This window comes from Ahaetulla prasina, chromosome 6 (assembly GCF_028640845.1).
Source record: "Ahaetulla prasina isolate Xishuangbanna chromosome 6, ASM2864084v1, whole genome shotgun sequence".
Classification (NCBI taxonomy): domain Eukaryota; kingdom Metazoa; phylum Chordata; class Lepidosauria; order Squamata; family Colubridae; genus Ahaetulla; species Ahaetulla prasina.
In genome coordinates this window covers 49,543,936-49,555,985 of record NC_080544.1, presented here as the reverse complement: position 1 = coordinate 49,555,985, position 12,050 = coordinate 49,543,936, and the positions used below count along the sequence as shown (strand labels likewise).

The 12,050-nt window shown below is 48.2% G+C and overlaps 1 protein-coding gene across 2 annotated transcripts; it reads left to right on the top strand.

Annotated features, from left to right (window-relative positions):
* Window positions 1-1,488: 1,488 nt before the first annotated feature.
* EMX2 (empty spiracles homeobox 2) lies at window positions 1,489-11,197 on the top strand. Of its 2 annotated transcripts, XM_058187858.1 has the most exons (3): window positions 1,961-2,688; window positions 5,496-5,680; window positions 10,975-11,197. In XM_058187858.1, the coding sequence occupies exons 1-3, from the start codon at window positions 2,292-2,294 to the stop codon at window positions 11,140-11,142; spliced, it is 750 nt and encodes a 249-aa protein (XP_058043841.1). In that variant the 5' UTR covers window positions 1,961-2,291; the 3' UTR covers window positions 11,143-11,197. The 2 variants fall into 2 exon arrangements, with proteins under 2 accessions (XP_058043842.1, XP_058043841.1); XM_058187859.1 differs by lacking the exon at window positions 5,496-5,680 and having other exon boundaries at window positions 1,489-2,688.
* The last annotated feature ends 853 nt before the right edge of the window (window positions 11,198-12,050 follow it).

The following is a 12,050-nucleotide window of genomic DNA, read 5'->3' as shown; positions in this document are numbered from 1 at the left end:
ACATCGCTGAAAAGGTTTTTAATTTACTCTCCCCTTTCGCCTACATGCAGTCCACCGAGAAATATTTGGCTTTTATGTAATTATATACGATAATAATAATTGTATTCATTTCAACAGCATTCGCTTATGTATATATATTCAATATGTTTGTATTTTATATGTTATTTGTATATATCAAATAAAAGGAAATATAAAAGTAGTGCACGTGGACTATGTATTAAAAAAAAAGTACATTTCGTATTAGAGACTCACAAAATGCCCAGTCTGAAGGAACTCCCAAGCGTTTATATATCCTAGTTCTAACTATCTTTCCCACGAGAGATCGTGGTCATCCTAGCTTCTCAGCAACCCTTGTCCTTGTTATGTTTGATTGAGAGTGATTATGAAAAAAGGCAGATAAGTATCCAATTATATGAACGTGCTGATCAATTTAAACAATATCTCAGGTTATTTACTTCTAGGTAAAGGAGTGGGAAGAAAACAAGACCAAAAAAAAAAAAACCCAGGGGAAAATTAGGGCGTTCTGAAAGAGGATTTCTTGCATCGCAGAAATATGCTTCTTCACACACAATTCCTCTCCTTTCAGAAAATAAATCACATCGCCCAATAGATTTAAAAGACGCAGATTTTTTTTTAAAAAAACCATTAATGGTAAACGTGAAAAATACCTGCTGGTACCTCACTTTAGGAGAGTGTAATTGGTAAAAATAGGAGGTTGATGAATAGATAATAGATCCTTAACTACCAATAAACACTAAGCAGCGGCCCGCAGTGTAAGGATGTGATCATAATTATTCGACCGCGGCAGCCAATGGGAGCAGGAGGACTCGGGCCTAAAAAATCGTCCCCGAACGCCACGGCAATCTCGAAAACCCGGACAAAGCCGGATCTCCGGATGACGCGCCCGTCTCTTCACCGCAAGCTCAGCATTGTGTCCTCCTGCGCCCTCCCCCCATCTCTGTTCTCTAAGAGTCTCCCCGAAGTTGCTGCCGGCCGGAGCCAGGGAAGGCGGCGTGGCACTCGCCGAGTTCTTTTTTTTCTTTTTTTTTCGGGACCAGAAAGCGCCGGAATTGTGGAGGGATCCCGAAACGAGTTCCGGAAAAGTCCCCGAAGGAGAAAGTGACCCCTCCACAACACACACACTCCGGGACTGCAGATCGGAATGGGGAAGGCTTCTAAGGTGTAAAAGGGGCGTGAGAAGGCGCTCGAACGAAGGGCACCGCCGCTCACTCCCCACACACTACGACCCATCTCCGGAAACCTCTTTCCCAGAAAGGTTGGAGATGGGTCCCCCGCCCTCAAAAAAAGCCTCAGCTGCTCCTTCCCACCGAAGCGCGGCATTGGGGGACTTGAGCAAGCCGGTTCGGCATTTGTTTTTGTTTTAAAGCCCGACGAGAGACTCCCTTCTTTTCACTCCCGCCCGAGCTCCTCCCCGTCTCTCCTCAAAGCTGGGAAACCGCCTCCCCCCCGCCCCCAGTTCCTACCTGATTCCTGGCGGGTTTGGATTCTGCTGGCGGGACCGCCGCCGCGTCCGTCTCTTCCTGCCTCCTCCGGTGATTTTGCGCCTGGCTCCCTCCTCCTTCGCCCCCTTCCGTCTCGGCCGGCAGGCGGAGGGAGTCCGTTCCAGTCGGGCCCGGATCCATCCCTCCAGGATCGCGTGGGCCAGAAGTTTTGCCTCTCCCCTCTGACGCACTTTAAAGAGTCTTTCCCCCTTCAACCTCAAGGCGAGTAATAGCGACCAATCATCAAGCCATTTACCAGGCTTCAGAGGAAGCTGTTTATGTGATCCGCGGCACTAATTAGGCTCATGAACTAACAAATCGTTTGCGCCACTTTGGGCAAAGGGACCCCGATCGCTCGCCTGCCATGGATTGCCGCTGGACTTAAAAGGGGCCGCCTCGGGCGCTGCGCGGAGGAAGGAAGGAAGGAGCGAGCGGGAGGGCGGACGGGGGGTGGGCGAAGTAAAGGGGGGTGGGAGAAGAAGAAGAAGGAAAAAAAGCCAGAACTTCGCCCAGCAACTTTTTTTCTCCCCTTAGTGGATGAAGGGAGCGCGGGAGCCGAGCGGAGCGGCTGCAGAGAGCGTCTCCCTTTCGGGCGCTCGCCTCTTCAGGCGGCCAAGCAGTTTTCCTCCTGTTGCCGTCGCTGGCGGCCGTTCGGCGGCCGGACTCTGGATCTAGGCGGGCCGATCCCTCCGATCTCCTGGCCAGGACCCCGAGGAGGAGGAGGAGGAGAAGCGGCGGCGGCGGCGGCAAGCGGCAGGCCGGCCGGAGGAGCGTCTGCTCGTCGCCAGGATGTTCCAGCCTACCCCGAAACGCTGCTTCACCATCGAATCTCTGGTGGCCAAAGACAGCCCTTCGTTGCCCGCCTCCCGCGCCGAGGATCCCATCCGGCCGGCGGCGCTCAGCTATGCCAACTCCAGCCCCATGAATCCTTTTCTCAACGGCTTCCACTCGGGCGGCCGGGGAGTTTACTCCAACCCGGACTTGGTCTTCGCCGAGGCTGTCTCGCACCCGCCGAATCCCGCCGCCGTCCCGGTCCACCCCGTGCCCCCGCCCCACGCCCTGGCCGCCCATCCGCTACCTTCCTCTCCCTCGCCGCACCCGCTCTTCGCCTCGCAGCAAAGGGACCCGTCCACCTTCTATCCCTGGCTCATACACAGATATCGGTATCTGGGCCACCGGTTCCAAGGTAAGCGCAGAGGAGAGGGCCGACACGCTCGCTTCCCCGGCTTTTTTGCACAGGACGGGGGGGGGGGAATAAATCGAGGAGGGGGACTCCCGATTGCCGTTATTGAGGAAGAGGGCCAAGTCCACCGCCTTCGAGTTCAGGTGGGAGCCAGGACGAAGTCGCGGCTCTTTGTCCCTGCTACCTCGAAAGCTCTTTGCGTTCCCGATAAATAATTGTTTGAGCTAGTCCTGATCGGCTTCAAGGGAATTCCGGCTTGTTCCTTCTTTCTTGGTGGATCTGCAGTCTGGCGGGAGCGCAAAGAGAATGGAGCAAGCAGGGTTCCTCGGGAACCACGATTTCGAGAATCGATTTGGCTGAAAGGAGCCACCCCCATCCTCCGGGAGAAGAGGGGAAATTTTTGTGGAAATTCCTGTCTTTCGGTTTTTCTTCCTATCCCCCCCTTTTTTTTTCGTGTTCGTCTGAATCTTCGACGAAATAAACTGGTGTAATCGTTTAATTCGGGGGGCAGGGGGCTTCTCCTTTAAATTAACCTATCGCTGGAGATTCCAATGAAAAGACGCTAGAGTCTAATAAAATCGGAGGAGAACAAAGAGGTAGAGTGGAAGCTAATTTTTCTTAGTATTTAGGCGGCTTTTAATATTTCTCAACCGAATTTATTTTTAAATTGACAAACCAAAGGGTGACATGCATTGGGGATTAATGCTGTCTCCTGAACTCAAATATTTGTGCTACTTCTTTGAGAAACTCCCCTAGCGACTTCAGGAGAGGACTTTGTATTGTGGGCATGTGTGCATTTCTAACTAACTAAAATACAAGCACATATACACATTCCTTAGCCTTATTTCTTTGTCAGCCCTTCGGGTTACAGTAATCGGCTTCCGAAGTGCGGCTTCTAAGAGAAGTTCCTTGGAATACAGTCCTTTGAAGTCCAGGGTCTCCAAAGGGTCTTAACTTCTCAGGAAAACAACAACTTAAGTCGCCCTGCAGTCGCATCCCCCTGTTTTGGATTGGCACCTTCCCCCCCTCCCTCCGCTGTCATTTTCCAGTGAACGGAGAGATCTTCAGAACAGCACAAAGTAAAGCTGCAAAGACTTGGGAACGATTCCTGTCTAACAGCTTTTCCCTTTCGTTTCCTTTCCATTTCTTGTCTTTCTTTATGGGTTCGCATATATTACCACTAAATAGAAGAGTGGGTGAAAGGATCCGTGGCAGGTGAGACAGCCAGAGAGATAAAAAGAAGGAAGGTAGTTTCGTTTTGTGTGTGTTGAGTGTGTGTGAGAGAAAGAAATTCGGAGGCCCAGTGATTAAGACTTTTGAAAGCTGAAATGGGGAGGGGAGGTGGGGAGAGAGGAGCAATCAGCCTGAGAGAGCTGCACCCGCTGCCTTTGCCTGTAAGCCATCCGTCCTGCTATACGTGCGCTCCTGCTCTCTGTCTCTTTCACTCTCTGGGTGCAGTGGCAGTTTTAACCCACGCCAATGCCTTGGAAAAAGCTTCAGTTATTTTATAAAGTTTCTCTTCTCCCCCGCCCAACAAACACTTAAATAAACGCCACACGCCAAATGCACTATGGGGAACCTATTTGGGGTGTGGAGAAGAAAGGTCGGATCCACACTGGCGCTACTCTCGGATTGGAGCGATTCCCCAGAAGGAAGAGAACTGGTAGCAATTATTACAGGACTCAACTCCGGATAGAAAATTAAGGGTTTCGCTCGCTCGGTAATCCGCGCTCCGTTGTGCTCTGATTGTTCAAGGGCGCCAGCGGAAAGGAAGGGCTTGGCTGTGGTTGTGGTGCTCGTCAGACTCGGGCATCGGCCTCGCCGGAAAAAAAGAGTGAAATTCCAAGGCGGGGAAATCAATAGAACAAAATAGGCAGGCGATTGAGGTAACATTTTCAAGCCTTTACGAAAAACAGGGTGTTTTTGTTTTGTTTTTTTGCAATGGGAGAATGAAACGCCGGATGTGCGTGCGTGTCAGGGAAAGAAAAACACAACCGTGTTTTTGTTTTAGGATAGGACAAAGGCCCAATGAATTCAGCGAGATTTATTTTTAAGGTACGATCTCCGCTGCGTCGTTTGCTCCTTTGCAGCAGAGGAGGGAGGCATAGGAGGAACTCTGAATTTTGTAAAACCAACTTTGGCAAGAGCTGCACTCCGACCCCATTTTTCAAAACGGATAGTGGCAAGGGCAGTAACTCTACCCGCTTATCTTAGTAGGGGAACTGACAAAAGAGGGCTTTCAAAATAAACAAAAGTGCCCAGCCAGGAGAGGAGGAGGAAAAGGAAGAAGGGAGAGCGCTGGGGTTCGTGACACCGAGAAAATAAAGTGAGAGTTTACAGTGGATCCGGGTGGGGGATCTATTCAGAAAATTGGATCTCCTGAAAGATCCTTTTTTGCACCTTTCCCGGAGTATGTGGAAAAGACTGAGCCATAAAAAAATCATCTGCTTTGCTTTGTTACTGCCCATTCCCTTAATTCTAATTAGATGCTTTCGAAGTTACTCTTCCGCCTCATCTTACCTTCTACAAAAGAATACTAAATGGCCAATTAATATACCCTCAGCTTCATCTCCCTACCCAGTTTCCTTTCTGGAGGTATGTACTAGAAAAGAGAGGGCAGCTAATTCCAATCCGCCTTGGAGGGAAAATTGAAGCTCTAGCGTAGTAACAACCCTTGTGTCAGAAAAGGGCTAAATAAAGAAGGAACTGAGCGTTATTTGTCATTTCGAGAAAGAGAAGCACAAAATAGTATTTAGCTGATCTTGGTTCCGTGTGCTTTCACATTTTCCCCCCCTCTTCTGGTTATCCAGGTAATGAAACCAGCCCGGAGAGTTTCCTCTTGCACAACGCACTGGCCCGGAAACCAAAACGGATCCGCACCGCTTTTTCTCCATCCCAGTTACTGAGGTTGGAACACGCTTTTGAAAAAAATCACTATGTGGTCGGGGCAGAAAGAAAACAACTGGCCCACAGCCTCAGTCTCACGGAAACTCAGGTAGGAAGAAAGAAGAGGGGAAAACGGTTTCCAGTGTACACTGCCTGAAATGTAAGGGCCGTGTTGATGGGGAGGGGAGAGGAGCCGCAAATATTTCCTTCTGGTCACATTCTTGAAAGAAAAAGAAATGTTCCCTCAACATTTGTCCCCTATTTTCCTCAAACGTGTCTCTCTTTAAAAAGTAAGCGAGAGACCCTCGGTTCTCGCTACACACTCCTTGAAGTCCAAGTAAAATAAGATCTTTCGCCTGACTGGCAGTAAAAGGAATTCTTCATCTTCCTAGTGCAATCCTATAGGCCTTGCTTGGAAGCCAGGCCCATTCAATTCAGTGGGTCTGACTTCTAAGTAGACCAGCCTAGGATTACACCGTTGATCAAGGCAGATCGGCTTAACAGGTTTTGGCTCACGCAGTGAGGATAATCCGGGGCCAAATTTCAAGGCAGAGGAATAAAAACAGGAATTGGGTGTTAGGGCTTCCTCATCTTTGAGGATTTTTAAAAGTATTACGGGGGCCTTTATGAGGACCTCCCTCTACAGTTATCCCGTGTCAGTTGTGACAATTGAAGTACAAAGGGTGTGCTCTTTTGATTGGTTATTGTATTCTTAGGGTATGGACTTGTTTTGGGATTGTTTTAAATAAAATCTGCGCATTTAACAATGCATTGCAAACTCTAGATCACGTCTTCCACGAGGGTGGGGAGAAATCTATATTTTCCCCTTCCAGGTTTGTTTTTGAAATTGAAATTTACGGATTTTAATTTACACAGGTCTTGCTTGATTCAATATTCAAGGAGACTAAAATAACTGGATTTGAACAATGGGTAGATAGATCCTGAGCACTTCTGCTTAGGAGCCCCAAATCCTATTGAAACGGGACTATTTCCGTTAGAGGATTTTTAGTTGTTGTGTCCAGTGGCCTGGATTTTAAATTCTACGGATTTTCACTCGGTTAAAAAAAAAAAAGGCCGCCCGTTCTCCAGTGAAGCCGGAATCTCCTTAAAACCGTCTTTCACCGCTTTGTTGGTCGAAACTTGGCCTCCCCCTCCCCCCAACTCATTGGAAGTTCTGCCATTGAGAAGCGCCGATGTGCTCCGATCCAAAGGAGTTATTAGTGGGCTTGTGTGTGTGTGTGTGTATGAATGAGTGTGTCTGTGTGTGTGTGTGAGAGAGAGACCTGGGGAATAAACACATCAAGACGCTGGTGCTCAGGGCAAAGCAATGGGACCAGAATGGCAGTTGTTTGACAATCGCCCAGATGAGGCCGTAAGAGACGCTTGGAAAAGTGTGCATAGGATAATGATCTATTGTATTAACCTTGGGAGTAGGGCGGCGGGGGAGGGGTTGGCGAGGAGGAAGAGGAGGAAGAAGAAGAGGAGAAAGCAGATAAATCGCTTAATCGCTCAGGCTGTATCTTAAGCTTGCTCAGCTGCCTTCTGGGCGCCTGCATCTTTGTAAGCAGAGGGTTGGTTTAAGGTGGGCGTTCGGGGAAAGGGTTTTTTGGGTTTTTTTAGCCTGAGTTGCCGGCGGTAGTTCAGCTTGGTTATTGCGCCTTCCTTTAAGTTTGGGGGCTTTATTCTCCCTCCCCCCCCCACAAGCCATTTCGGAAGAAACACGCTTCCACCGCGACGTTATTCTTGTGTTTAAAAGGAGGGAAGAGAAGCGGGAGGGGAAGAAGAAGAAGGGGAAAATAGACCCAGCTTAGTTCAAAGTTCCCAGTAAACAGTAACGTTCTTGGGTCGGATTAAGTTGTAACACTTTTTCCTCCTCCCTCCTCTTCCCCCCCCCCTTCTTGCCTTTCTCGGGGCGGAGCGGAGGAGAAGCAGGGACGAGGCTGAATCTTTTGTTTTAAACATGCCTCCCTTAACAAAACCCCAGTCAACGGGATCGACGCTTTGATGAGGTTCGCCGAACAAGGGGCTGCTGACAAGCTGATTTCCACGGGCAAAGCGGCCTTTAAGGTGGTCTTTGTCCCGCTTGATTCCGAAGCTGGTTGGGGTCTATTGTGGTGGTGTCAGGCCCCCAGCCCCCGACAAAATGAGCTCCCCTTTGGAGATCGGCGTGGAGAAATGAACCGCCGTCCCCTTCAATTAGCACGCTGAAAAGCAAATTAAACTCACCCCTTGTTCCCGGCTCACACTATTTAAAGAAGGGGCTTCGGGAGAGAATATGAAAACGCAGCCGAGATAGGAGGAAAGGCGGCGCCTGGCAGCGAAGGGCTTCAGAAAGGGCAGCGAAGCGGGTTAAAGGGGCTGATTAAAATGGTCCCGTTTTCGGAGTTTCCCCCTGCCCCCACCTTCCGTGAAAGGCCTTTATCGGGCATTTCCAGGCTGAAGCCGGGGGAAAAAAAGAAAAGAAAGAAAGCGCTCCTTTTCCTAGTCCTTCTTTTAGAACCGCGTTTACCTTTGGCCGCCACAGGGGAAGTCAGTTCCAAGCGCTCCGAAGGTAATTTCTGGACCAATTTAATCTGTTACTAAATGACTCCCAGCCTCGGCAGAGGTCGTGTTTGATTCGGATTTCCGCCACCCCCCTCAAACTCACTTCTTCCTCCCTGTTTTCCTAAAAGTGCCCAATCTGAAGGACTTTCCCGTTTTTAACTCGAATCGTGATCCCCCCCAGCTTCTAGGAGACCTGAAGCCCCTTCCCTCCTTTGATAAGACAGAAGCGCTTGTTACAAAAGAAGCTTCTATTTGAAGTTGGCAGAATTCGAACCTCCTCCTTAATTAACTGAGCTCGTTCACCGCTCTCCCTCCCTCCCCCTTTGATTATTTTTAATTACGGTAGAATAATCCCCTCCTCCACCTTTAAAAGGATTCCCACCCCCTCCTAAATTAACCGGGAGCCTAGCTGAGTTTGGGCTAAATGTTGGTAGGCCTGTCTGTTAATCGGTTTCTTAGGTCCGACAGTAAGAGCCGCTTTTCAGCGGAGAGATCAAACGAAAGATGGCAAAAAGTGGGTGGAGGAGGAATTTTTTTTTTTAAAAAAAAAAGTCTGGCTTAGTTGTTATTGTGTTTAAGCTGTGGTGATTAATAGTAAGAACTTGAACCCTGGAATTCCTAAGTAGTGTCACCATATTTTCTTGTGTAAAATGTCCTATAATGTGCACCACAGAGAGAAGATGTGGGGACTCAGGAATTGGGTACAGGTGTGATAACATACATAAACACACCTGGATGGGTAAATTGGGCTGGGTAAATATTCCCTTCTCTGCAAGAACAGAACACTTTTAGTCTATTAGGTTTAATAGCCACAATATGTAGATGTGACTGCCACCGTTCAGTAAATGACACAGGGGCCAGTCCCTTTTCCTCCCTGTCAGATTTTTTTAAATACATCATGTGTGTATATCTACCATACATGGCATACAGAGATATGTATCATGGATTGATGCAGATAAACACATGGAGCAATGCAAATGGGAATGTGTGCAGGTGAATGTATGTAGATCCAACTCTATTTAGGAGTGGAAGCTCCTGGTCAGTGAGGTTCTATTTAAAGCAAAACGTGTGGCAAGGCAGAGTAAACGTGTTTAAAATCGAATCAGCAGAGTTGAGTCCAAGTAAATGGGCATAAGGCTTTTGACAGAGGTCCATTGAGATATGAGGAGGCGGAGTCCACAGAAGGTATTCCTCCCCCCCCACCAGACCATAATAGAGCTATTCTGGAGTAAATAGGAAGTCACTCTAGTCTACAGCACAGAGACTCTGTTCACACAAGGCCAAGCAAACCGAATCACATCAGATTTTAATTTGTTGTGTGAACCAGCCTCTTAGGGTTAAGTCGTGGGATAATTTGGCTTAGCAGGTTATGTTAATAGAATTATTATATGCTTTGTTGGCGAGAAGTTAACGTTTTATGATGGAAATGGCCCCTAATTCAAAATAAGCACTTAGAGTTCAAATGCAGTCAGAAGCTCCGGTGGCGTTCAAAATCCGATCCTCCAGCGTGATCCAAGCGGTGTGTTGTAACGAGTGTTGAACAGTCGGCATCATGATCCATAACGATTTTCCTGGAAGAGGAGCCCTATTGATTTTCTGATGGAATCTAATGTTAAAAACGCGTTCCAGTCAAGAGTGAAAAGCTGCAGTCTTAAATTGACATCAATGGGGGCATATTTCCAAGGACTGTGCCTAAAGTGGGAGATTAATCTTAAAGCCCAATTACTGTGGCTTAACCAAGTTCCAGAGAGGCAAGAGGTCAGTGTTCCTGTGAAGTCAATGAGATTGCCTTTGATCCTGGCATTGTCTTCCGAAGCCACGGGAAGTCCACTAATTTCTATGGCATTTATTTCCCAGTAAGCGTGCATAGGATCTTAAAGCACAGATTCGCATGAAATGCCATATTGTCAGGCTCCAAGACCAGGCGAAGCTCTGGGTAGAGCAAGGAAGGGAGAAAGAACATAGCTTTTCACGGTTTGGGCGCATACTTTAAAGGAAGTCCCATTAGACTCCCTGGACAAATTTTTCTATAAATTACATGGCCGGATACCGTTTTGCAGGGAAAAGACTGGTGTTCTAAGGGGCTTCATCTTAAAAATCTTTACCCAGTCTCCAATTCCAGCCTGCCCTAATGCGTCGCTGCTCTTAATTAACCCATCTTTGAATTAACTTCTGAATAACTGTAAACTCGAAACCAGAATTCCGTGTAACGACCAGGTTTAGATTTGCAACTCTAGTGTTAAGTTATTAGTCCGGGAATGGCCTCGTGTAGCTACAGTGCGTGTGTATTGCGTGGTGGTGTGTGTGGGCGCGGGCCCTCCTGCTATCAAAGGTAGGCAGGAGGCGGCGGCTCTGGGGGATTTCTGGCACTTCTCTCTGGGCTGCTGCTGAACGCTTAATTTGTAGCAAGGAGAAAGGAGCTGATGCTCGCTCACTCATACAGTTAGAGTGGTGGCAAGGGAAAGTGCGAGGTGACCACCAGTGGCCTTTGCTTGGAAGGATTGTGGATGGAGGTCGATTCTGGAATTAAAACCAAACTCTAAGCGTCTGTAAGGCGGGGAGGATAGAGAAGGCTGTGAGGATTAGGGACATTTTCGGAGTGAGAAGTTTGTTTTTGGAGTTACTCTCATTGCTTCCCGGTTCTCTTTAAGCCTGGGAAGGGAGGGGGGGCATTCCATATATTCGAATCCAGGAAGAAGCTCCTGGGCGCAGAGTTGCAGCATTTCAAGGGGCAGAAAAGGATTCTTTAAAACAATTTTTCTTCTAATGATGAGGAATTAGAATTAACTAGCAGGGAGTCCCTGCCGGAGCTTAATCGCCGCCTCTGTTTTCTCCTCCTATCTCCTTGTGCTCCCCCAGGTAAAAGTTTGGTTTCAGAATCGACGGACAAAGTTCAAGCGGCAGAAGTTGGAAGAAGAAGGCTCGGACTCCCAACAGAAGAAGAAAGGAACTCATCATATTAACCGGTGGAGGATCGCCACCAAGCAGGCCAGCCCAGAGGAGATCGACGTCACGTCCGACGATTAAACCACCCCTTTAAACAAGTAGAAAAAGAAGCAGCAAAAAGAGAGAGAGAGAGAGAGAAAGAAAGAAAGAAAGAGGGAGAGAGAAACTGGATGCTGGCGCTTAACAGACTTTTCCAGGAACACCGCACACGTGTTCAAGGCTCGGGACAAGCCCAGGAAAGTGAGTGTCGTGGCCGGGCGAGAGAGAGGGAAAGACAGATTCCGGCTTGTTCGCACGGCCCTGTCTGGCTTAGACAGAGGCAGCGGCGAGAATCAGTCCGAGCGTTGACCGCGCTGGTCCTGCACCGGTACAAAAAAAAAAAAAGAGAGCGAGGGAGGGAGGGAGGGAGAGCGAGCGAGCGAGAGACCCGAGGGTGGGGGAAAGAGAGAGACTGTCAATCAAAGCCAAATCACCGAGGGGAGAGGATTGACCAATATTCATTTTTTTGCCATTCAGAATGAAATTACTTCAAATTTCAAAGGGAAATAAATGCAGACACTCTCCCAACAGCCGCGGCGTAGGGACACCTTGCACTTCACGAGGGATTTATTCTTATTAACCATAATTCTAATTTTCTCCCAGTCTGAGGGAGAGAAAATTCCACCTAGCCAAAATCGACACACCTGTTCCAGAAACTTGAACTGCATGCTTTTCTTTTTCTTTTTGGTTGGTTGGTTGGTTAAAAGACCTTTTGGGAAGGGGAGGAAGGAGGGTGCAACGCTTGAAAGAAAAGTTTGCTAAAGGCAGGCAGGGATATGAAGTGTACTCCCCCCCCTCCTCCCGAGACAGGTTCAGTGTGCTTTTAAAGTTTATTTTATGAAAAGCTGTGCAGTTTGTAAATCTTTTTTGTAACTTCTGGTGTCAATGTGGTTGTGAAAACTAAATGAAGTAGCCGTAATAAATTCTAATTTTTCCCCCAATCACTTTTG

Bases quoted from the DNA above. Each gene is read 5' to 3' on its own strand.
- EMX2 (XM_058187858.1), top strand. From the start codon at position 2,292: ATGTTCCAGCCTACCCCGAAACGCTGCTTCACCATCGAATCTCTGGTG. The intron at 2,689-5,495 runs GTAAGCGCAGAG...CTGGTTATCCAG, and splicing joins TCTGGGCCACCGGTTCCAAG to GTAATGAAACCAGCCCGGAG. The intron at 5,681-10,974 runs GTAGGAAGAAAG...GTGCTCCCCCAG, and splicing joins TCAGTCTCACGGAAACTCAG to GTAAAAGTTTGGTTTCAGAA.